General features: G+C 32.3%; 1 protein-coding gene and 1 long non-coding RNA gene across 6 annotated transcripts in view; one reads left to right on the forward strand and one right to left on the reverse strand.

Moving 5' to 3' along the window:
- LOC124955033 (semaphorin-1A-like) overlaps positions 1-27,500 on the forward strand; it is a 294,486-nt gene that overhangs the window by 147,749 nt on the left and 119,237 nt on the right. For all 4 annotated transcript variants that reach the window (XM_047508853.1, XM_047508850.1, XM_047508851.1 and 1 more), the window contains one exon: positions 528-579. In XM_047508853.1, coding sequence (XP_047364809.1) covers positions 528-579 — 52 coding nt within the window. The remainder of the gene's footprint in view (positions 1-527; positions 580-27,500) is intronic.
- On the reverse strand, positions 19,919-21,752 carry LOC124955040. Of its 2 annotated transcripts, none has more exons than XR_007102739.1 (3): positions 21,491-21,752; positions 20,459-20,585; positions 19,919-20,363 (listed from the first exon to the last, which is right to left on the reverse strand). It is a non-coding gene; the product is annotated as an uncharacterized LOC124955040 (long non-coding RNA). The 2 variants fall into 2 exon arrangements; XR_007102738.1 differs by having other exon boundaries at positions 19,922-20,363; positions 20,459-20,581.

The following is a 27,500-nucleotide window of genomic DNA, read 5'->3' on the forward strand; positions in this document are numbered from 1 at the left end:
GATTTGAAATTGACGTGACGAAATAAAAAAAAAAAAAAAAAAAAAAAAAAAAAAAAAAAAAAAGGAAAATAAAAAGAAAAGAAAAGAAAAGAAGAGAAAAAAATCAACGAAAGAATGAAAAAAGAAAAAAAAGAATAGTGCTGCTTCATGTCGGTATTACTTTCGTAGCAAACGGATACTTACTCAACTACGAATACGATCAATGTTAACGAGATACCCCTTTTCTATATTCCCGATCGATTTCAATCTCCTTTCAATCTCCTCTCGTCGATGTCAAGATGGTGAAGGAACCGCGTAAAGTTTATCGGCTTTTCCTCTAATTTGAACGGGTCTTTTATTCACCTTTTTTTTTTTGACTTTGGTTCGACGTTAGTAAGACAGGTAGGAAGAGAGAAACAGAAAGAAAGAGAGAGAGAGAGAGAGAAAGAGAGAAAGGGAAAGAGAGAGAGAGAGAGAGAGAGAGAGAGAAAAGGACAACCAAATTTACGAGTAGGATTTAACTTTCTTGTTCCGATTTTTTTTTTCAGAAATGCCATTTACAACATAAGTCTACACGACCTCACGGAGATCATCGATCAGGTAAGCATATTGTAGCAATAACCTATAACCTTTTAATGTCTTATTTAATTTCTTAAGAATAATTAGAAATAAGAATTTCTTGTTTCTATTGTTTTCTTTTTTCTTTTTTCTTTTCTTTTTTTTTTTTTTTTTTTTTTTTAAAGAAAATTTTCTAATCGAAGATTTCTAATTATTATCTTATTTAATATGTTGAAAATCTTTTATTTATTTTATTTCATAATTTATTTTTTTTTTTTTTTTTTTTTTTTTTTTTTTTTTTTTATAGATATCTTGTACTCATTTATTTCTAATTATTATCTATTTCCAATTAATATTTTATTTAATATCTTGTAATAATTAGAAGGTAGAAATTTCTTGTTTCGATTTTTTTTTCTTTTTATTCTTTTTATTCTTTTCTTTTTTCTCTTTTAAGGAAAATTATCTAAACGAAAATTTCTAATTATTATCTCATTTAATTTATTGAAAATCTTTAATTTATTTTATTTTATATTTATTAAATATCTACATTTATTTATTTCTAATTTAATGTCTTATTATAATTAAAAATTATAATTTCTTCTTTCTATTTCTTTGTACGTCATTTTCTTTTTTAATGAAAATTTTCTAATCGAAAATTTTTGAATGAACAATGAACATTTACGAAATATTACATTAAATTAGTACAAGTGGCGTTTAAAGAATGATTGTTAAAAAAGAATATAAACTAACGATCGTTTTTCCTTTATTCATTCTACAAAAAAAATGTATAGAAATTATAATGAGATCGTTACAAAATTCTTTGAACAAAATAAAAAATTGGACACGAAATAATTTAAATAAAATTGATTTAAATAAAATTGATTTTAATGAAAATTGATTTCATATATATAGAAAGAAGAAGAAGAAAAAGAAAAAACAAAGAAAAAAAGTAAAATCAATATCAAGAATCAAATCAAAAATTAAGTTTGAAATCCTTCCAATGAATTCTGTTGACAACGTTGAGCCTTCATCTAGATAACAAATTGAATTGGACGAAGGATATTTGGATAAAATAAAAAACAGAAAATCCATTAGAATTATTTGAAGATTCACGTACTCAAATGATCAAATGATAAAATTTTGAATCGACGAGGATCAATAAATGTTTAATGTACAAAGTCATTTTAAAAATGGATCTTGATATACGAAGTAAAAAATTTGCGGCCATAATCAAAGAAGAATGAAATATTAACCAAAAAGAAAGAAAAAGAAAAAAAGAAAAAAAAAAAAACTTCCATATATCATCCTACATTCTAATTGTGTCGTTGTTAGAAGTAAGAGGAACTTTAAAGACTGAAAGTTAAAAAAAAAAAAAAAAAAAAAAAAAAAAAAATTCACTGTAGATTCATTCAATTTTAATTAAACGATCATCATTTTCTTTTCTTTTCTTTTCTTTTTTTTTTTTCATTGACAAAGTATTTAGAACAGTCAATTCCTTTTATGGAATTGTAAATAAATTTAATGACATTATATTACGACGCGTGAAGTAACTCTTATAATGATTAAATTACATAATTGTACTTATATCTGAAACTTATATGTGATGGCCATTATGCTGCTGTATTATTTAATATTAGATTTAATTAAAGTTTTTTTATATACTTTATATGTTAATATTCATGCGAGTCGATTCTAAAGCTGATGAATTTTAAATATCACGATAATAATTGATATAATTTCATATATATCGTTTAAGAATAAATATTGTTTATGGATTAATAATCGCACGAATTTTTTTACAAAAAAAAAGAAAAAGAAAAAAAAGAAAAAGAAACAAACAAAGAAAATTTGCCCAAAAAATTAAAAAGAAAAAAAAGCAACCATTAGATTTACTCAAACTCCAATTTATAACTTTCTATACACAACACTCACATGTAACAGTTACATGTAACAGCTATGTACATATATACAGCACTACATTCCTTTCCCCAGTGATTGTATCGAAATCCCAAGGATACTGTAGCAATCAATTCGAAAAAGTGTAATTAATTGTATGTAACAATTAGAAACGCAAAGTAGAGAGGAAACGAAAAAAAAAAAAAATGATAAATAAGAGAGAAAAGAAAAGAAAAGAAAAAAAGAAAATCAGAGAGATACAAAAAAGAAAACAATTATCATGGTATAGAAAATTAACGATCGATATGAGAGACTTTATTACGTGAAAAGGAATGATAACGATTGCGTGTATGAGCATGTTTTGTTACGCACATATGTGGACTGGATCAAAAGGACTTAATTAAATCATGTGGGAATGAATAATTTTCCAGGAAGGATTTAATGCAATTGCAATTCAGACGTTATAAACAGATTGATATTATATGTAAACGAAGCTCGTTAATCAAATTTGTATCATTCTTTTAAAAGGATCGATGATCTTGAACCGATAAAAATTTGATTAATTGTATTACATTTGATTAATTACTTTCTTTTTCTTTTTTCTTCCTTTTCTCTTTCTCTTTGTTTTCTCGTCGTATATATTTTTCTAATGAGTAATTATAAATGATAGAAAAGAAAAGAAAAGGAGAAGGGGAAAAAAAAAACAAGAGAAAAAGAAATTCGATATCGATTGAGAAAAATGATAGAAAAGAAAGAAATGAAAGAAAGAACTGCATTAGACAATTAACGAGAGGACGTTACAAAGTTGGTTTTAATAAGTGCAACGGGCAAGCTTTTAATTAACATTTCGTATTTTTTGTTTATCTTTACCATTAGAGAAGAGTGTAAACAAAGACGATAATGAAAAAAAATGAAAATAAAAGAAAAGAAGCGTTTAATAATGATCTAACATCGATAAACAAGTAACAATGATTTCTTTCTACACTTCGTATATATGTATTCTTTCTCTTTTTTTCTACTTCTTTTTTCTCTTTATTTCTCTAAATATTTTTTTCGTAATGATTATAATAAAAAAAAAAAAAAAAAAAAAAAGAGAGAGAAAGAAAGAATATATAAAGGAGAAATAGTATTAAGCTTTTAAGCTTGTAAGGCGAGTGATGGTAAATGTTAAAATATGGGCTAATAATATGATGAGAAAGATCTAATTATCGTTTATTGTTATTTATCTATCGTTGGGAAGAATGTAAATAAAGGGATAATGAAAGGAAAAATAGAAGATGAAAGAATAGAAGAACCGTTAATGATTTTACACTAATAAAAATATAATAATTAACCGTACCTTTTTTCCCCTCTTTCTTTCATAAATATTTCTCTAGTAATAATTATATCAACAAAAGAACGTAAAGAATAGATTTTATCGATCAAAAAAAAAAAAAAAAAAAAAAGAACTGTGTTAGACGTGCTATAAATATGATATAAACAAATGTGCTATAAACATTCAAATATACATATATATATATATAGAGAGAGAGAGAGAGAAGATAAGACGATAAAAATGTAACAATAACATTTCTTTTTTCCTACCAGCTCCATGTTTTTATATTTATATTTCTAATACAATAATAACAAATAAGTGAGAATTCTATTAAGAAAAGAACGTAGAAAATAAATAATATCGATGAAAAAGAAAAAGCAGTTAAGTAAAGTGGTAGACGATGGTAAACGTTAAAAACTTGTTCAATAACACGATGAGAGAAAGAAAAAGAGAAAGAAAAAAAGACAAAAAAAAAACAGAGAGAGAGAGAGAGAGAGAGAGAGAGAGAGAGAGAATGTTCTAATTATTGCTTCGTTATTTATGATTAAAGAGGGTGTAAATAAAGGGACAGCAAGAGCAAAAAGAGAAGAGGAGGAGGAGGAGGAGGAGAAGGAGAAACGTTTTACGTATGCTCGGCTTGCGTATACTATTTCACATTCACGAGTTTACCGTAAACTCAGCCGGCCGCGGTATAAATTAAGAACAATAATGCGAGTATAAATTACCAATAGTCCCGGGGGCAGGACGGCGTAACAGTACGCCGCAGCCGCCATCGCCGTTACCGTTGCCGTTGCCGTCTGGCATCCCCGCGTAAATCTGAATCTTTCCGCTTCGACTACTCACCGTGCTATTATTTTCATCCCCTTGTAGCTACTGCTACTCTCAACGTTTGCCTTTCTCGTATATAGCGAAAAAGCTAACTTGTATTATATTTGAAAGAGAAAGAGAGAGAGAGAGAGAAGAGAGAGAGAGAGAGAGAGAGAGAGAGAGAGAGAGAGAGAAAGAGTAATTTCTTATTCTGCACGACATTTACTTTCAAATTTTACTTTCTTAACACCAATTCTCTCTCTTTCTTTCTCTCTCTGTCTATCCGTCTATCAATCTTTTTGTCTCTATCATCTTTATGGATTTAATTTTATCTTTTTTCTTCCTTCAATGAGACTTTGTTTAAATTCGCATGAATATGTTGAAAAGGCGAACCAAATGGTGTACGATCACGTACAGAGGGGAATCGAAGCGGGTCGTGAATTTTCTCGGTGGTACTTTGATTAGCCCGGAAAATATAACTTTGGTGTGTCTTCCAATCGATCAAATTGAAGTGGAAAAGCGGGTACGCGAGAGAAACGAGATAGAATGAGAAATATAAAGAGAGAGAGAGAGAGAGAGAGAGAGAGAGAGAGAAAGAGAGAGAGGGAGAGAGAAAGAGAGGGAGAGAATCGTGATGAGACCCGCGAGAATACCGTGGTCGTCCTACGGATGAGAGAAAGAGAAAGATAAAAGAGAGAATCGCAAACTCGATATTGATCCTCCTTTTGCCAACGACTCTACTCGCGAAACTGTACGAAAGTGGCTACATAAGAAAAGGCGAGGAAAGCGCAGAGAGAGAGAGAGAGAGAGGGAGAGAGAGAGAGAGAGAGAGAGAGAGAGATCTTGACTTCGAAACGACGTAACACGGTGAACTTGTGAGCGAGAGAAGATCGATCGGGGACACCCACTTTTCCATTTCTCTCTCTCTCTCTCTCTCTCTCTCTCTCTCTCTCATCTATCTATCTCTCTCTTGCTCTCTTGCTCTCTTGCTCTCGCGCACTGCATACACATACACACGCTTACCTTCTTCTGTTTCCATCTTTGTCGTACTCACATACTCGCGTCTGGTTCCATTCCGTAGAATAGGATCGTAAAAGTCAGTATGGATAGCTACAATGCTTCTTTCATCCAAGAAGTCACCCTTATATAAGGATGAATCCACCGTAATTTGCAATATTTTTACTTCCTCTTTTCCACTTTTCCTCTTTTCCGCATTCTTGCGCTCTCCCCTTTTCCCTCCCTCCCCCCTCTCTCTTTCTCTCTCTCTCTCTCTCTCTCTATCTCTATCAATTTTTTCTTTCTTTTTTTGTTTCTTTTTTTTCCGTCTTTTTTCCTTTTTCCCCCAATTGTTTATCGTGATTTCTATATCACGTTCGACGACTCTTGAAACGTCGGATATCGAACGTCGATTTAATAATTTTTATCGATTTCAATGGAAAAAAAGATATCTGCTCGAGACAATTACTATTTACTTACTTACTTTACTTATTTTTCAAATCGCGAATGCGATTTCCGTTCTAGCGTAAAAGGAATCATCTCGCGGGTAAATCGAATCGAAATGAATTAAACCAATATTAAAACGTTTCACATTGGTAATCTATAATCGGCGAGCGAAGCCCGTGATTGGGAGAGGAAACGAACGAGCGAAAAGCGATTGAACTCTTCCAAAGGAACTTCGTCGATTTCCCTTTTTTTTTTTCTCTCTCTATTTTCTTTTTTCTTTTCTTTTCTCTTTCTTTTTTTCTTTATTTTTCTTTATTTATTTTTTTTTTTTTTTTTTTTTTTTTTAGTTCGAGCTTATCGTTCCAAACGAAAACGTCAGACCTCGTCGGATAACGATTAACAATCTTGAACGGACATTCGAATGCACCGTCTCGAACCTTTCTAACTATCTACTTACCTACCTATCTACCTACCTACCCACCTATCTACCTCCCTACTCCATCTTATCGAGACTTTTCGCTTACGCGCGAAAAATCAGCGATTTTCAATGCTTTTTCCTTTTTCCTTTCTTTTTATTTTTTTTTTTTTTTTTTTCATTTTTTCAAATTTTTTTTCCCCCACTTTTTTCTTTTCTTTCTTTTTCCTTTCTTCCTTTCCTTTTCTTCTTTCTTTCTTTCTTTTTCTTTTTTATTTACTTTTGTTTTACGATCGAACGACTCTACGATTTTTTCCCTTGTTTTTACTTTTCTTCTCTTTTCTTTCCTTTTTTCTTCCCACCGGCAATTCTTCCAACAATTTCTGCTTTAAGATCGTCGTATATTATTCTCCTTAAAAAAAGTAAAATGGAAGTTAACCCAATTGAAATTTATAATATTTTCTTTTATTTTCTTTTTCTTTTTATTTTTATTTTTATTTATTTTCTTTTTTTTTTCCATTCATTTATTCATTAACTCGTCCTTTACCGCTCAACGGTTTAATATAATACAATGGTACTATTATATTGTAACAAAATAATATAATCTTTACATCATACAATTTTGTTTTTCTTTGTAAAACATGTGAAAAAAATTAATTTACAAAAGTTGCCTGAAAATTTTTACCGCGCTTTTTTTGTGTTTGTTTCCTTTTTTTTTTTTTTCTTTTTTTTTTCTCTTTTTTTTTCTTCTTTTTTTCTTTTTTTTTTTACTTTTACATATTTTTTTTACATAGACTAAAATATACATATCTTTTCTCTCACGTAGTTCATTCGAATAAAAAAAACCTGGGGTCTACGTTACGCCATAAAAAAAAAAAACATATACACAACATAGAAACATATATTCTCCGACATACATTCTTTACCTAATCCTTTTCCTCTTTCGTATTCTTTACCTTTTCTTCTATCCTTTTCCTACCTTATCACGTAAAAATTTTCACCAACAGAGAAAGAGAGAAAGAGAGAAAGAGAGAGAGAGAGAGAGAGAGAGAGAGAGAGAGAGAGAGAAAGATAGAGAGAGAACTATCCTACGTAGAATCATAAAAACAGAGCCCATGAAACAAGTAATACAGGTACTTGGTATTTTCCAGAAACTTTTTAACAGTATACGTTTTATCCTCGTATATAGAATTAATAATTAGAGAAAAAGAGAAAGAGAGCGAGAGAGAGAGAGAGAGAGAGAGAAAATGAAAAAAAAAAGAAAGCGATATAAGTATTAACAGGTGTAAGACCGAGAACTCGTTCATTGTTTGAGACTGTTATATATTTTAAAGGTAGATTTTCCGATGATCGTAAATCGTTACTATTACGGTCTTGACGCTAAATGTTATGACATTTCTCTTCGTGAAAACTAGAGATATCGCGTTGTCGTGACATCGGACTCCGTTGACGTGACATTAATGTCACGAAATCAAAACAGGTTTGATTTTCTAGTGACGTTGTTGTATACGGTGTCACGACAAGAAAACTCATGATTCTTACTGTCTCATGAAAATGTACCTTAACTATCAATGGATTCTCTCTTTCTCTCTGTCTCTCTCCTCCTCTCTCTCTTTCTATCTATCTATCTATCTCTTTTTTCAAACATTCTTTCGACTAATACATAAAAACGAATAGAAACATCGTCGAACTTGAAATCTAAATAGCAATTTACTTTCAACCGGTTTCTAAGATGTAGCAAAGAACACGAATACTTCCGTTGTAATAAGTTCGTTAAATATATGGATTAAATAAATTCACGATTGATTTTATATTCCGCGTTTGTTATTTCATATGAGATATCAAAGGTATGAGATATTTTTAATAAAATAAAAAAGGGAAAGAGAAAATTTGTTAAAGAATGTCACCTCTAAATGACATCGAATCATACTCGAGACATTAAAAGTACGAAGGATTAAAATGCTTGAAGACGATTTTTTCATTTTAAATTCTGTTAAATAATAATAATAATAATAATAATAATAATAATAATAATAATAATAATAATAATAATAATAACAACAGAAGAAAAAGAAAAAAATCACGTAGATCCGTGGTATTCTCATTATCGTTCAAACTATTGTCTCGTTATCTCAAATTGTTAAGAACAACAACTAAGATCGTCTTCTTATTCTCGAAGGAAGCGGTAACAAAAAAGTCTAACGTTGTATCCTCCAGGATGAGAAAGAAAAGGACGAGGGAAAGAGAGAGAGAGAGAGAGAGAAAGAGAGGGAGAAAAAAGAGACGAAAATTTAATTCCGCGAATTAATACGGGGAAGGAAAAAAACTTCGAAGGAAAAAGTTGTTCCCCTTTTTACACTCTCGGGAGGCATACAATTTTTTTATTTCTTTTTTCTTCTCCTTCCTTTTTTCTTTTTCGTTCGTTTTCTTCTTTTTTTTTTTTTTTTTTTTCTCTGTTTTGTTTTCCGTTCCATGTAAAAGAGGATCGAATGATCGAGGAGACGCACGTGTTCACTGTTCTCGATCGTAATCTATTTCGTCGTAGGAAGGAAGGAATGAAAGAAGAAAGGAAGGAAGAAATGAAGGAAGGAAGGAAAAAGGGCGCTCGATTATTCGGAAATAAATGTTTGCGATGGGAAGAAAAAGTTGTTGCATTATTCATGAAAAGTTTACCACCTAGCTGACGATTTTTTAGTTTAAAAGGGCCGAGAAAGGAAACATAGAAAGAGAGAGAGAGAGAGAGAGAGAGCGAGAGAGATAGAGAGGGAGAGGGAGGGGAAGGGAATAAGGGAAGGGGTGGAGGTTGAGTGCTACTTGCCGATGAATTTCTATCGGATTATGGTCGTCGTTCTCGTCGTCATCGATACCTTTCAAAATTGTTCCTTGGCCACACAAATCGATTTATTCGTTATTCGCGATAAATTATATCGAGTTTGCGATTCCACGTCCCTTTTATTTTATAGTGGGTAGACGATAAAAAGGAAAATGACAAAAAAAAAATAAATAAATAAATAAATAAATAAAAAGAATAATAAAAAAAAATATTAGCGAATCTCACTCTAACGAGAATATTCGACGGAGAGGATACTAAGTGAAAAAGAGAATGGTGTTAAAAAAGGAAAAAAAAAGAAAAGGAAAGATAAAGAAAATGTCGATTAGTTTAAAAATGTTTCTTGTTGAAATTTTCTTTTTTCTTTTCTTTTTTCTCTCTCTCTCTCTCTCTCTCTCTCTCTTTTTTCGTACAATAATCCGTAAACTTGAACGATAAAAAAAAAAACAAAAAAAAAAAAAATAAATAAATAAAAAGAAAGAAACGAAAGAGGAGAAGAATATCAAAAAATGTAACTGGAATCAATTTATAAATATTATCCCATTCAATTTTGTATCTCTTCGATATCATTTAATTGTGCAAAATTATATTTTCGTATCTCCCTTGTCATTATATACCAACACATCGGCCGTCTAATTCGAAATTGGATAATTAAATTCTATGAATATTGTCTTTAACGAACATCGGCCAGAAGCGCGAATTGCAAATTTTACGATCAAAAAAAGGGTAATGTGATTTTGGAGTGATCGATTTAGGGGGAAAAATAAAAAAAGGAAAAAAGAAAAAAAAAAAAAGAAATAAAAGAGAAACATAAGAGGTGATTTTTCTATTGCCAATTGTAACACTTTTGTGGTTTTTCACTGTTGATCGTTCTCCCGGCGGCGCATGTCGATTACTTCGAACATCGATCGACCATTCGATTTCCATCGAAAGTAAAGCGGCAAGTAAAAGGAAATTGAGATAGTTTTATAAGAAGGACGAGCTTGTGGTCCATCGGTGGGAGTCTGCATCTCGATATCGAAAGGATTTACTCGCCTGCTTTCTCTCTCATTTTCTCTCTCTCTCTCTCTCTCTCTCTCTCTCTCTCTCTCTCTCTTTCTTTCGTTCGCTACATCGTGTTTTTCCTTGTTTTTCTTTTCTTTTCTTTTTCTCTTTTTTTTTTCTCTTTTCTTCCTTTTTTTTCTTTTTTTTCCTTTGTAACAGCTTTCAGACAGTGTACATACCGAATCCTTGGGCTTCCACCGAAGACCAAGAAAACAAGCAATGCATTTCTTAGTCGCGCGCATGGAATACATATTGGCAGAAACGAGATGAAACTATATAGATAGAGAACGAAAAAGAGAGAGAGAGAGAGAGAGAGAGAGAGAGAGAGAAAGAAAGGAAGAATGTAAGAAATTGAAAAATTTCAAGATATGTACGGGATAAATGATAACTTCTCTTTTCTATCGAAGATGGTAGAAACGTATAATGCCCTCGAACTTTTCCGCAGGAAAACTCTATGTCTCGAAGGAAAAACGTGCGGTTTCCACGTAGAGAATCGATTTCCACAAGAACAGAATGAGAAAGAGACAGAGAATGAGCGAGAGAGAGAGAGAGAGAGAGAGATCGAGAGGAGACGAAATCTATCTGATTTATCGTATCTTCTCTCTCTCTCTCTCTTTCTTTCTCTTATGAAAATATAAAAAGGGATCGAAGATCGAAATTACACGACTCGAACTATTTGTTTTTGTAGAAGTAGCGCGTAACATAACTTCTTACGGCTCAGCGTTTTGTTGACTCATGAAGTTGTAAAGAATTTTCTTAATTTACTTGAGTGATTGTAAAAAAAGAAAAAGAATAAAAAAAAAAAAAAACAAAAAGAAAAATAGAAAAAATATTTGAAATAATTTTATCATTTACGAGGTTTGAAAAAAAATAATTGTCCTCCTTTTTTCTATTTCCTTATTTGAAAGTTTGTTTCGTACATGCGTAAGTTAGATCGTTAAATATAGAAAGTTTAATAAATTATGTTACTGGGATCTTTTGCTTGGGTGGAAATGATAAAATGAATGAATTTTATAAAGCAGAAAGTCTAACGATATAAAACGTTTATCTGAAAGTTACTTTTTCGAGAAGTAATGAAAGAAGAAGATAAAGTGATGAAATAAAAAAGAAAGATGAAGGAAAGAAGAAAAGAAATAGAAAAAAAAAAAAAAAAGAAAAACATTAAAATCCAATCATAACATTTACAAAATAAATAAAACCGATCTAACATTCAGCAACAAAAAATTCCTACTAAATAATTATAAATCACTATAAATTAATATTACAATATAATGAACAAATGATAAACCGTAAAAGCGTCTACGCTTTTTTTCTCTTCCTGATCGAAACAAATTAATTTTTACTTTTATACAAGTCATCGAAATGTTGCTTCGAGTATAAATTATAAAAATCATTATTTTGCCAATTTTATCTTTAATTTCTGAAATAAAAAAAAAACCCCCTTCATAAAACAATGGTTACATGAATGTTTATCGAATCAAATATTCTATTACTTTTTAATTTATCTTTTCATTAAATCTTTACTATTTATGTCACGATGTTCCATACACACACACACATATATATATATATATATATATATATATATATGTATATTATATTATATAAAAGAAGTGATATATGTATATTCACTTTGATTCTGAGCTAACTCGATCCTCGAAAGATTAGGTCTTTCACATTTTTGTCTATCTATTCATAGGCACAAAACATATATCGTTGAATTTTAAAGGGATATCAATAGGAAAACAGAAATAGAGAGTGAGAGAGAGAGAGAGAGAGAGAGAGAGAGAGAGAGAGAGAAAGGGGGAGAGAGAGAGAGAGAGAAAAAGAGAAGAGTACTGATACTCGAGAATATAGAAAATATATCTACGGATTATCCGGTCGGAAGTGGCCGTCGAATGGATGTAGAGGCTGAGAAGAAGACTACAAAACAGGGAAAAAAAAGAATAAAAAAAAAGAAAAAAAGAAAAAAAAAATTAAAAAATAGAGACAAACAGAGAGAAAGGGAAAAGAGAAAAGTCGACCGGGAATACGTTCGTTTCGACAAAAAGAGAGAGACAGAGAATGCCAGTAGCAAAGAGCGACTTTATTGTGGACGACGCCTAATGCAACTCACGCTGCAACCGGCCGACTGCATCTCTCTCTCTCTCTCTCTCTCTCTTTTTCTCTCTTCCGTCGTTCTCTTTGTAAGCGTGTGCAAGAGAGAAGCCGAGATAGATAAAGAGAGAGAAAAAGAGAGGGGGAGAGAGAGAGAAAGAGAGAGAGAGAGAGATAGAAGGATCGAAGAGTGAGAGGCGGCTCTGACCGGTCATTCACTCGACGTTGTCGCGTAAAAAGTTGCTACCACTACCTTTTATATACTTTCTCTCTCTTTCTCTCTCTCTCTCTCTCTCTCTCTCTCTCTTTCTCTGGTGTCTACTTTGTACTATGCGTACTTACGCACGATACGAGACGTTCGTGCGTTGTGTGTGTGTGTGTTGTGTGTATGTATATGTATGTATATATATTGTATGTATGTATGTATGTATGTATGTATATATGTATGTGCTCGCCTTTACTCGAAAGGGAAGAGAACTGGTATTGAGTTTCGTGTGAGTACAAGAAAGAGAGAAAGAGAGAGAAAGAGAGTGAGAGAGAGAGAGAGGGAGAGAGATAGATAAAGATGTTACGTCGTATACATACTTCATATATATATATATATATGTCCAGATACATTATATGTTTAATACGTGTATGCGATTATAGGATAGGTTTGTTCATTCTGTTCGTTCGAATTTTCGCGCTTCTTTTGACTCGAAAGACCAAGACAAATCGGCCGGCTTGCCCGCCAAGACGGCGGCGGTCTTCGCTTTTCGTAGTGGACGGATATGATTGATAGAAAATCTTTCTTTTGATATTACTTATACGTAGATATCAATCAAATGTAAGTAAATGAATATATATATATATATATATATATATATATATATATATATATATATATATATGTATATACTTTACACATATACAGATTGTAGATATATATCCGTGTATATATATTATATATACAAAATTAACAATATTTATAATTATATATATCTATATAAAACTATAATTAGATGATCAGATTAAATTAATACTCATAATGATATATAAAACATATATATATATATATATATATATATATATATATATATATATATATATATAATATATATCTTTCTTTTTTAATACTACAACAATCACCAAGAAACCATCTTTCTCTCTCTCTCTCTCTCTCTCTCTCTCTCTCTCTCTCTCTCTCTCTCTCTCTCTCTCTCTCTATCTATCTATCTATCTCCCTCTTTCTTCGATTCTACTAGAATTTTTCTGTCTTTCCTTCTTTTTCCTTTATCTTTATCAGTTTCTTTCGATCCAAGGTTGGCCGTCCTTCTTTTTCAAATCGTTTTCGTTCGATCCGCGAAGTTTCGATAAGAACTTGTGATCGACATTGAATCCATTCGACACCGAATCTCCATCGAAGGATATCCAAGTTCTACGGATTATAACGGTGTCCGCTACCTCTCTATCTCCCTCTCTCTCTATCTCTCTCCTTCCACCCACTCTTTCTCTCTCTCTCTCCCTCTCTCTCTCTCTCATACACTTCCTTCCTAGCTCGCTCGCTTATACGCTCGCGGAGGAGCCGAGATCGCAGGATTGAAATTTTTTGCACCGTCTGCGTCGGGACATCGCATCCCTGACGACGATTTACCGATGGTTTATCGATGGTTCGTGCTTTGAAAGAGACCATCCGTCGTCATTGGCCATATCTCTGTTCTATCCTTCTCTCTCGCTCTTTATTTCTTTTTTTTTCTTTTTTCTTTTTTCTTTCTTTCATCCTTTTTTATTTATTTTTCTTTTCCTTTTTTACCCTTTCTCTCAATCTTTTTCTCTTCGTCTATTTCTTCAATTTCGATGTGGAGGATTCCTTTAACGGCATGTTCCGGTCAAAGAATTTCGAAGAGCCCACAAGTCTTTTCCGGAAATTCTATCCTTCCGCGAGTAAGAGATAAAATAAACTCAATCGATTTTTCAGAATAACCAATGGGAATAACCAAAAATATTCGTATCATTGCACCACCATTATAACATTATTTTTCATCCATTTGATATATCCATGAGATATATAATGTTTTATCTATCTGAATCATATCCTCTTCCCTCCCCACTCCCATCGTTGATATCTATATATGTATATATTTTATTTGTAGATGAATTGAATCGAGATAACGATAATTTCTCAAAGATATGTATATAAATCGATTTCAAAGCTTGTTTCTCTCTTTTTCTTTTTATTTCTATTATCTTTCTCTTTTATCTTCGTCTTTATCTTTCCTTCTAGTTCTCTTTGCGTAGCTTTCTCCAGTGAAGTATTACTCGTCCTGCTTGCTTTTGTAATCGGAAAAGAGAACTCGATAGTCGCTCGTGAAACGAGCTTTCTTGCTTCTAGCCTTTTCTATGGGAAAGAAAAAGAGTGGGAAAGAGAGAATGAGAGAGAGAGAGAGAGAGAGAGAGAGAAGAGAAGAAAAAGAAAGAGAAAGAAGTGCAATTGAATAAACCGTTCGACGAATCGTTTCCCTCATTCTCGGTCCCGCATTTACGGCTTTGGTGGAAATAGGATGGAGAAATTGACCGTGCGAGAGAGAATAAGAGAGATGAGAAGATAAGGGCAGGGAAAGAAAAAAGAAAAAAAAAAATATATATATATATATTGTATTGATCGTCGATCGAATTTCCAAAGAATGTACCCCACATAGAATTCGTAAAGACAGAAAGATATATATATATATATATATATATATATATATATATATTCGTGTGTGTGTATATAAAATTAGAATTAAACTTTCGAATAGATTAATTTGGACATATATCAAGTAATACTTTTCAAAGCATCTAGATATATAACAGAGTCTATCATATAGATATATAACAGAGATATATTGGCATATAGATATCGAATTTTTAAAAAATACAACCACTATATAGAATTCATAAATATATATATATATATATATATATATATTATTAATATATAATTAGATAATTATTAATATATAATTCATTATATATATATATATATATATATATATATATATATATATGTGAGGCTTTTATTTTGAAAGTGGCCTAAATCCATTTGTCAATTTTTTCCGGTTGCTATAATTACATGTACAACTTTATTTATCATCCGGTTGCTATAATTACATGTACATCTTATTTATCAGGAAAGCATTTCACGTTGCTTATATTCCGAGCAAATACGATAATTCTTGACACATAAGTTTTCAGAGTTAGTTCAATAATTTAACCGTTTATCTTGAAAGTGGCCTAACTTCATTTATACTTAAATCATTGAATGAAAATGAAAATTTTAAAGTCCTGAATTTATTACCACATCGGGGTAGATCAAAAAAGTTCGAAAATATTGTATTAACACCACTGTATAAAAATATCAGATAAATTGCAACAGCAAAATTCAAGGACATAATTGACCTATTACGGTATATACCACCGGAACATCATGATTTCTTTAAATCCCTTTCACACACACAAAATCTAGATGAGTAGTAAATTGTTTTGTAATAAATTTATGCTTGTAATTTTGTACGTTATGTAGTTAGAAAATGTTTTGAATCGCATAAATTATGTTTTCGAAGTGTTTTAAAGATATGTAAAATAAATTGAGTATTGTTTTTTTCAATTTGAAGCATCTTAAATTATGTTGAATGGACTTGGGCACCTTCAAATTTTATAGTGAATCTGATTGTTAATTTTGAAAGTGGCCTAACTCCATTCTTGATAAGAAAACGCATATTATTCACTTAATAATTGCCACTATTTTAATAGGAACTATAAATTAAACACCCTTAGATACATTTAAGTAGTATGATTCATTAGTATCCTATACGTATATTTTTAAATTCATTGAAACGCAAACCCTTAAATATCTCGATTTGAAGATAAATGGAGTTAGGCCACTTTCAAAATAAATGGTTCATATATATATATATATATATATATATATTTAATTATATATATATATATATATATATATATATATATATATATACACACATATATATAATTAGAAATAAAACTTTCGAATAGATCAATTTGAACATACTCCAAGTAATATTCTTCAAAGCATATAGATACTTTACTTACTCTTAAAATGGAGAAAACGTATCTTTGATATCACAAGTTAGCTCGTTCTTTGAAGCTTAGTTCGTGAACGAATCTTCTTTATCGTTTGTCTGTTTGAGCACGATGATCGCGTGTATAACATCGTCAGTTATACGACTCTTTCTTTCTCTTTCTCTCTCTCTCTCTCTCTCTCTCTCTCTCTCTCTCTTTCTATCTATCTATCTATCTATCTATCTATCTGTCTCTCTTGCTTACTCACTCGTAACATTCTTCTCTTTCCTACGTCCAACCCTCATCCCTTCTACCCCCAGGAACTACCCCGTCGCTCATCGTTCTCCTCCCCAACTTTCCTCCCACCCACCCCATTTTCATCACCACCTAGTCCTTTCTCTACTCTTCCTTCATCCTTTTGTACTTCCTTCTAACAATCTGCTTGAACTCCGGTGGTTGCATAATGCCGAGGTATCGAACGCGGAAAAGTGGTTCTAGGGAGGCAAAAGGAGATCATGAGAATGTATATGTGTCTATGTATGTGTGTGTGTGTGTGTGTAAGAAGGAAAGAGAGAGAAATAAAAAAAGAGAGAGAGAGAGAAAAAAAAAGAGAGTTAGAGAGAGAGAGAGAGAGAGAGAGAGAGAGAGAGAGAGGGAGGGTGATGGAGGTCGTGGGTAGAGAAGAAGGATAAAGATTACGCTCCGTCGACTACGCTCGTTGCAGCTGATTGCGGTTCGACCTAACGGAAGCTCGATCCGAGTTAATACCGTCGCGATAACGTTACGACGACCTGACTCTCTACACGTGCTTACGAAAAACAGGCTGATGGAGAACGAGAGAAAGACAGAGAGAGAGAGAGAGAGAGAGAGAGAGAGAGGGAGGAAGAGTGAGAAGAAATAGCGCACGCGCATTGTATAGAAAAACTTATTATTCTTCCGAACACACGGATGATTTCGTCGAGATATATATCAAGTTATTGGAATGTCTTTCCTTATTTTTCTTCTTTCATCCTGTTTTCTTTTTTCTTTTTTCTTTTTTTTTTTCTTTTTTTCATCTTTCTTCTTCGTCCTTCTCTTTCTTCCCCGGCGATAATACTCGCGTTAATTTAAAAAATGACAATCAATTATATAATTAAATAAAGTGATTTGATAGAATAGAATAAAAAAGGAAAAAAGGGATGATTGTGTTATTTTATTATTACTTTATTATTGTTATTATTGTTACACGGAATTTATGTATGTTTTTCTTTTCTTCTTACTTTCTTTTTCTTTTTTCTTCTTTTCGTTTTTTTCTTTGCTTTGATATTATCTGTGATATCCAAACATATTTTTGAATCTTTACTCTGAATCAATATCAACATCTAACTGCATACACGCACGTTTGTATGTATGTGTATGTGTGTATCCATTTTATTATTTATACGGCTCAATCGATTGAAATTTATGATAAAAATAAAGTTATACAAATTAATTTTTAATCGATTCTGTTTCTCTGATTTAAGAATGGTATAAAAAGTTAAAGAATTCATAGAATTTTAAGGTGCAACAAAAATAATTCGTACAAAAAGGAAAATCCCAATAATTTAAAATATCAATATCAGGTATCATCTATAAATTTTCTTGAGATTTTGATATGAAAATAATCAAGGATGTAGATATGTAAAAATTTAATTGTGCGACTTTAAAGTAAGTAAATTCTCCATTTATTTTCTTTAATTATTTTCTTATAATTTCTTTGTTATCTATTTCTAGAAAAATATGTGTATATTTCTATACACATATATATGCACATAGATTCATACACACTTATATAATCTCACATTCGCGCGCTCAAATTCGTTTTAGAGATTAAATCAATTAGTCAGATGAAATAAAATTCTGCATTTAAGAATAAATACAAATTAAATAAATTTATGCGTATTGACTTGAAATATAAGAAATGTCGAATTACATCGTAAACACTCAAATCTTTGAATAATTTCGGTTCGACTCGACTTCGAATGTGAAACGTGACGAGCATTAAAAAAAGAAAAAAAAATAAATAAATAAAGATAAATAATAATCAAAAATTCATTTAAAAATTTCATAGGCTGAAGGAATTACGTTCGAAAATTACGTTACACAAACCGTCTGTCTTTTATTTCATTTTTTTTTCTTTTTTTTTTTTTTTTTTCATAATACACATCAACGCTAAATGAATCAAACGACAAACGAAGTTTTTTCCATATTTGCCGCTTGAGTCATTGGTACGATTAATTATTCGAAAAAAAAAAAAAAAAAAAAAAAAAAACAACGAAGAAAAAAAATAAACGAACGAACGAAATAGAACAGAACAGAGAACTGAACGGAACAGAACCGAAAGAAACGAAGAGCTGTCAGTCTTTGCGCTAATTCCTTTTCGCTCTTTCAAACCTTATAAACCTTATAAACGTTGATGGTAGGCTAGATACATATCTCATTGAAAAAGAAAAGAAAAAATGATACAAAACAAAAAGCAAAAAAAAAAAAAAACAAGAAAAAAAAAGAAAAAGAAAAAAAAATGTTGCTTCTCAAACTCCCTTACGTTTCTCTCTCTCTCTCTCTCTCTTTCTCTCTATCTGTCTCTCTGCCTCTATCTATCTCTTTCTCTCTCTCTCTCTCTCTCTCTCTCTCTCTCTCGTGGTCGTCCTCGACCACGTCGTCAGGATTAACGGCTCAAGTCTGACAATGGTGCAGGCCTGACGTAAATGTATTTACACGCAGGCGGTCACTCTATGACTCGTTTAAATTCCTTCGGCAATGAACGAAGAAGAGAAAAAAAGATAGAACGAACGAACGAGAGAGAGAGAGAGAGAGAGAGAGAGAGAGAGAGAGAGAAAGAGAAAGAGAGAGACGAAGATTTATACGCGAGCACGCTTTCCTGGACCAACCACCACCCTCCTTTCTTCTCACCCTCCTCTCGCTCTTCTCTCTCTCTCTCTCTCTCTCCCTCTCCACTTCCCTCCGTAGAACAGGATTTACGATACGCTCGGGGTTTGCCGATAGCAAAGACGAGGGATCAAGGTGACGAGCATCCGATGGCCATTGTTTCTATGTAAATCGATGGCCTCGTAGGGGTATCTAGCTGGTGAGAGAAAGATAGAGAAAGAGAGAAGGGAAAAGATCGAAGAAGAAACGAATTCCGGTGGACCTTAGATGAAAAAAAAAAAAAAAAAAAAAAAAAAAAAGAAAGAAAAAGAAAAGGAAAGGAAAGGAAAAGGAAAGAAAAACGAAAGAAAAGAGATGGAAGAAATAAAAATAGATCAAAGGATACACTGAGGACTATAGTCAAAATGGAAAAAAGAAAAAACGAAGGAATAAAAAGAGAAATTATATTATAATATAAGAAAAGAAAAATCGATAAAAAAAGATTGAACAATGGCGTCCAATTTTTTTTTTTTTTTTTTCTTTTTTTTCTTCTCCTGATTTAATAATAAACGAGAACGACCGATGTACGATGTATGTATATATACGTTTTTGTCCTTGCAACGTATCTTTCTATGTATATATGTATATATGTATATATATATATATATATATATATATATATATATATATATATAAGTGTAGTTACACACGTACATAAAAATGCGAGTAAAGTTGGAGAGAGGAGGCTTGTAGGTTTGGCAGTATGTAAACACAAACAAACTTTGTAAGTACTGTGGTAGTAAGGGGTATCGTCGTTCGATTTAACGGGTTTCTCTTTAGAGGATGGGTCAGTCCTTTGTGTACTTTTGAAGTAGAAGTACCTCGATACAACATAGGTGATCCCTCTCCTCCTTCCCTTCCTTTTCTCTCTCTCTCTCTCTCTCTCTCTCTCTCTCTTTCTCCCTCTTGACATTATTGATAATACTGTATCGCTTTTCATGCAATTAACTTGAATACCCAAGTAAGTTGAATACCTAAATAAGTAGTTATTTTCATTGATAAATTTTTCATTGAAAATTATTTATCGATGTAAATCATGTTATATATATGCGTATTTATGTATACGTACAATCTCGATCGATATTTTATCGACATAGTTAGTTATTAACTATTCTTTCTATTCCTTTTCCTCCTCCTCCTCCTCCTTCTGCTCCTTCTCCTCTTCCTCTTCCCTCTTTCCTCCGCTCTCCACCTATCTACCGGACACAGCTCTTTATATTATTTATTATGAGATATTGTAATTAAACAATACGATTTAAGCTTACTTCAATGTTTCACCGAAATACCAATGGATATATTTATATCGACATTTTGGAATTCTATTCTACTCAATTCTCTAATAACACATGAAATGTTCCTCTTGTTTAGATTACGTACATAGGGTACGTTGTAAGCTACTAATTAGTATTATTCCTGCGTCAACATTCCACGTTGACCGATCGATACTTCCCTCACGTATATACATACATAAATATATATATATATATACGTATATACATAGAAAATTACAGATACGCATATACTAGTTTATAATTCTCTAACAACGTCGATATAATTTATTCTCTTCGCTTGGATTATTTTGTAAAGCCGTTAATTAATGTTTTTATATTTCTTTTGCAGGATATATCTACTTATATAAATCTCAGTCGGAAATAAATATTTCCCGAATCTTTTATCCATCTTCGTTTTAGCATAGAATTACATTAAACGTTGTATATAACTTACGAGAATATTTTTGTTTTCTTTTTGTTTTTTTTTTTTTTTTTTTAATCTATATAAAACTTTTTATGAGTTGACAATATCTAAGGGTTATTTAAATCGAACTATATTTACTCTGCCTTCCTTCGATCGATATTTTACTAAATTTAATTTCATTATTGCATGATTGTATAATATATATATATATATCCCGCATTAATATAAACGTATAATAATATTTATTTTGGATTCAAATCAAATTAATCATTATTAAATATACATAAGGAGAATTATATTATATAACGTACGAGTATATAAGAACATATAAATCTTTACTTATTTTAAATCGTTTAGTTATTTTAGCTTAAGCTTAGCTATTATTATTCGAGACAACGATACGTACGATCTCCACCATCGAGGATAGAAAAATAAACGAAGTCACCGAACGTAGTCAACACATTCTTGCACGTATCATTCGAATATCTTCTCAAGAGTTTTGAAAAAAACTACGCGTTATCGTGGTACGCTTCGGTCACAATAGATTTTCGGTTCTTTTCACCGATTATCCGAAGACACCCGAATCGCTCTCGTCGATCTCGATTCATCTAAGTGCTTTGCGGTTCGACGAATAGGGACGATGGGATTTAATTAGTTCGACGGATCCATTTGCAAACTTCGGATTGGCGTAGCCTGGCCATCTAAAGACTTCTCTTGAAACTTGGAGAAATCGATAGTGATTAGACGAAAGCTTACTATCCTTCTCTCTCTCTCTCTCTCTCTCTCTCTCTCTCTCTTTCTCTCTCTCTCTCTTTCTATATATATATATATATATATATATATATATATATATATATATTTATTTATGAATATATGTACATATATATATTTCTCTATCCCACAAAATCGCAATAGATATGAATCTATGTAAAATATATAACTCGTCCAGTTATGACTCTGAAGTGTACGTTCGGTTTTAACGATCGTATATGTAGGTACATAATCGTGATCATGTTCATTCGTGATAATTTTGCAGCAAGATGTTCGCGATCGTGTATACCTACTCATAATCGTATACCTTCATGATCATGTTGGTACACATATATATATATATATATATAGAGAGAGAGAAAGAGAGAGAGAGAGAGAGAGAGAGAGAGAGAGAGAGAGAGAGATGATCATATTAATTAAAAATCACGTACACGTACTTCTTGATTCGATATAACCATTTACATTTCCCTAGTACGCGTATCTATGTATATATTTGATGTTTCAACGATCAACATATATACATGTTTACGATAATGCTCTATGTTTAGCCTCATCATGTAAACGTTAACCCTCTGCTTATAACCCCATTTTCTTTTCTTTCTTTTTTTTTTTTTTTTCGTGCCTACACGAAGATAATTATATTATTAATCGTACCAACTGATACAGATATGAGGTAACAATTGATTTTGTTACGACGATAAAACAAAATAAAGTGTTTAAAAAAAGGATATATATATATATATATATAAATATATTTACATGAATATGTAAATATAATATGTATTTATAATATAAGAGTGTAACTTAAAAGTTAAATCACTTTATAGAGGATTATAGCTTATTTCTTTTTCTACGTATTAATGTTTTTTCTTATTCATCGAAGCTTTTAATCCTGCTTTGAATATACGATATAATTGTTATCAAACGCTAATGGCATAATAGTAATAACAACAATAATAAAAATAATAATAATAATAATAATAATAATAATAATAATAATAATAATAATAATAATAATAATTAATTCGACTCAAGTAAATTTGGCTTATCAATGTCAATCCAAAAAAGATATGATTACATAATCTTACTTTCGTCGTGGACGATGACGGAGACGATGACGGAGACGATGACGGCGACGACGATGGCGTCGACCGACGACGAGAACCGATAGAAGGCGCGTCGTCGGCTTGGAAGGAAATTACACTCGCGGTTTATTATCAGAGGCAAAGCGTGGTATCGTCCTTGCCTCTACCGGTCGCGTGCCATCCATCTATTTCCGGTGAACGCACCGACACCGTCAAAAGGGGGAGGAATAGAGAGAGAGAGAGAGAGAGAGAGAGAGAGAGAGAGAGAGAGAGAGAGAGAGAGAGAGAACCGTAGGGCGAGTTTAATCTATTTATCGCGGCTTCCAGCAGTGAAGAACTTGTACGAGGCTCTCTCTCTCTCTCTTCCTCTCCCTCCCTCTCTCTCTCTCTCTCTCTCTCTCTCTCTCTCTTTCTCTCTCTTCCTCTCCCTCTTTCTCTCTCTCTCTCTCTCTCTCTCTCTCTCTCTCTCTCTTTCTCTCTCTTTTGTATTCACTTTATCCTCGTTTCTCCCCTCTTTATCGCACTTATGCACTTTGCCGATAGACTCTTCATAGTCCCTCTTTCTCTCTCTCTCTCTCTCTCTCTCTCTCTCTCTCTCTCTCTCTCTCTCTCTCTCACGACTTTAGGGTTGCGTCTTTCGCGCCATTTCAGTCGGCACAATTAGCGAGTACCATTAGGCAACGACGACAACTACGAAGACAATGATAGAAGCAGCAGCAATAGTAACAGCAACAGCAACAGCAACAGCCTTTTCCTCTTACCTGCGAACTTTTAAACGTAAAGGCGCCTCTATGTCTGTCTGTTGCCGTTGACGATCAGAGAGAAAGGATCGAGAGAGATAAAGATAGACAATCTCCACAACTCTTTAGCCTCCTCTCACTCGTCGAGCCGTCTCGCACGTTCACTCTAGTAGTTTAGTCGTCGAGTGTTTAGCGGTCGACGCACACGTTGTCGTCCCCTCTCTCTCTCTCTCTCTTTGTCTATATATATATATATATATATATATATATATATATATATATGTCTCTATATCTCGGGGTATTGCTAATTAATTCGACGTTGATTTATGAGAATATATAAATCATAATACGGCTGTCGACCGCATGGATTAGAGAAGTTCAACTGATTTAGATCTACGTTAGTTATGTCGAACGCACTTCAGACTATTCTTATTTATTAGAATAATATTATAATAATAAAAATTTTTATTATTGTTATTATTAGTATTATTTTTTTTTTATTATTTAAAAAATTAATAATAATATATATAATAATTATTATTTTAATATAATAATTATAATATAATAATATTATTATTATTTAATATTATTGAAATATTATTGTAATTATTAAATACATATTAGAATTGTTCAAGACTTCGTCAAGATTTTGTCCACTTCATTTTTTCTTTATAAATTTTATACTTCATTGAATTTGAACTTAGCCCTGTAGAATTCAATCTTTTTTCTTTTTTTCTTTTCCGTTTTCTTCGTTTAAAAAACAAAAAAAAAGAACTATTATATATACGCAATGTGAATAAGAAAACAACGTGTATAACTATAATATTATAATTGTAAGTATAATTTATATCTAATAAATAATAATCATTGAATATAAAATAACAATTAAATTTCTCGTCGATAAAATGAAATAAAATTTATATGAGTACTTGAAAAAAAGTAAAACATTTTATTCCTCATTATATTTTTAATTTTTGTTTTCTTGTTTTGATTTTAAAATAATTATATTTTCGATAATAGTAAAAATATAAATGTAAAATAATCCATTATTTTGACGAATTTGATAGGTTCTTTGGTAATAACAAACTTAAAAGTTACATTAAATATAGTTTGTGAAAAATTAATTTTATTAAATTTACATGCACTATATATGTTTATAGAAATTAATCGCGATTGATTAGATAAATTATTTATTTTCTTTTTTTTTTCTTTTTTTTTTTTTTTACAGACCGTTTGACAATTGATTCTTCTGCAACTTACGATATATATATATTTTTTTTTCTTACTTTTCTTTTTTCTTATTCAAATAGAAAACCTTATCTTTTCTTTCTACAAATTTCTTCTGGTCCGAATCTTATAAAATATAGGATAAATAGATACATATGTACAGTATCTCGCGTACCATATGAGAAACGAGTTACGTTTATATTGAAGTAAGGTGAGAAACGTTCCTCTTCGAGGAACTCTATTCCTTCGATATACGAAATATGGTTTCTTATACATACGTATATGCACATACATATGTACATAAAATTTATATATATATATATATATATATATATATATATACTATTTTACACATATTCTATACATATTACATGCATAGGATCCAACGTTACGCTTAAGTTTCGTTTATGTATTGAAGAAACAGAAGCATAGAAAACGAGAGAGAGAGAGAGAGAGAGAGAGGGAGAGAGAGAGAGGGGGAGAGGGAGAGCAAGAGAGAGGGTAGAAGGGAGATAGGAAGGGAGATTTCTAAAGATCGTGAGTCTATCGGAGTGAAAGGGGTCGCTTTATTGCGGCACATTGTACTATAGTGCCCTCCAACATCCACTCGCACACAAACATTTACGCTTAAGCAGCACGCGTTATAAGATACACACAGGGAACACTTGTGGATTAACTGATGCACCTAATATAGATGACACCATAAGAGTATTAACTCTGTGGACTAGGCGACACGTTTATGACGTTTGGTGCTAGTTGAACTGTTTGAAGATGAATCCCAATCTCTCTCTCTCTCTCTCTCTCTCTCTCTTTCTCTCTCTGTATATCTGTCTGTCTATCTGTCTGTCTGCCTGTCTGTCTCCTGTCTCTCTATTTTTGTCTCTTCAGTCACAAATCGCCGCGATCGATGCAAAGGGAAACACACGAATAAGAGGGACCGTATCTCTCTCTCTCTCTCTCTCTCTCTCTCTCTCTCTCTCTCTCTCTCTCTCTTTCTCTGTATGTGTGTGTGTATGTGTATATGTCATTTAAAGAGCCGTTAAGAGAGAACATATATACAAATACATGTACAGAAGAAAAGTGAGAGTGCGAAAGTACGTCAAGTGTGTGTCTGTTAGAGAGTGGTGTTCGTGTGTAGGCGGCAAGAGTCGCAATGCGAAGTAACGAGTCTAGAGTAGAGCACTCGTCTCTCTCTTTTTCTGTCTCTCTCTCTCTCTCTCTCTCTTTCTCTCTCATTCTTCCTTTTTCTTCCCCTCTTTTTTTTCCTCTCTTCCTCGCTTGAGTCGAGTGCACTTGGTACGGCTAAAACACCTAAAACGTCGTTTCGTCCTTTCGTCGCGCGCTATTTATGCCGCCTCTGTTCGTTTCGCGTATTTACCTTAAACCCAACCGCTCGTCATTTCCTTTTTCTCTCTCTCTCTCTCTCTCTCTCTCTCTCTCTCTCTGTCTCTCTTTCTATCTCTGTCTCTTTCTTTGTCTCTCCCTTTCTTTCTCTCTTATCTTTTATCTTACCGTTTGAACGTATCTCTATCTTCGTCTCTCTCTCTCTCTCTCTCTTTCTCTCTCTCTTTCTCTCTCTCTCTCTCTAACTTTCTCATCCGACTGATTTAACCACCTTAACTTGTTGGACATTTACTTCCTTCCTTCCTTCCTTCCTTCCTTCCTTCCTTCCTTCCTTCCTTCCTTCCTTCCTTCTTTCCTTCCTTCCTTCTCTTCTCTTCTTGTTTTCATGAGATAAACTTCGTGCAATTAGGCTAATTTATCGCTTTAATCCTCTGATCGGTCATAGTCCATGCATTGTAAATCGTATGATTTGAAAAAAATAATGAAATATTGTTCTTTTTTTCTGTTTTCATTTCTACTTTTTTATTTTTTTTTTTTTTTTTAATTAATCAATACGCAATTAAATAAACGAAAATGCGTTTACTCGGCGTGAGATTATTGATGGAGTTACTTGTTCGCAAATCGAAATATACGTTAAAATATTTATCCTTATTAGCAGACTTTCAATCGACTGATTATCATTCCAATTCAATAAATGATATTTCCCGAAGTATATTCTTTTTTTTCTTTTTTTTTTTTTTTTTTTAACTTTTTATTTTTTCATTCTTCCTTTCACCCTCCCCCCTCCCTCCCTCTCCCCCCCATCTCATCCGCTTCAATCCCATTACGAAGAAGATACAAAACGAGGAAGAGTTTAAAGTACTCGATCGGAAATTATCACGCGTCATGTTCCATCCTCGTCGTTGTAGTCGTCATCGTTGTCATTGTAATCGTCATCGTTGTAATCGTCGTAGTCGTCGTCGTTGTAGTCGTTGTAGTCGTTGTAGTCGTTGTAGTCGTTGTAGTCGTAGCGACGAAGTCGAACAGTAAAGTTAAGCTCGGCCGAACAATTGGAAAATTGGCTGCGAATCCGTTCTAATTTCGCGCCTACTGTATTAGCCATCCTCGTCTTCGTCATCGTCATCGTCGTCGTCGTCGTCGTCGTCGTCGTCGTCGTCGTCGTCGTCGTCGTCGTCGATTCGTAGTTCTCCTTTTCGTTCTCCTTCCTCTGAAGAAATCGAACGAAATCGTCGACTCTACGTAAAGATTG

The sequence above is a fragment of the Vespa velutina genome, chromosome 17, assembly GCF_912470025.1.
Source record: "Vespa velutina chromosome 17, iVesVel2.1, whole genome shotgun sequence".
NCBI lineage: Eukaryota > Metazoa > Arthropoda > Insecta > Hymenoptera > Vespidae > Vespa > Vespa velutina.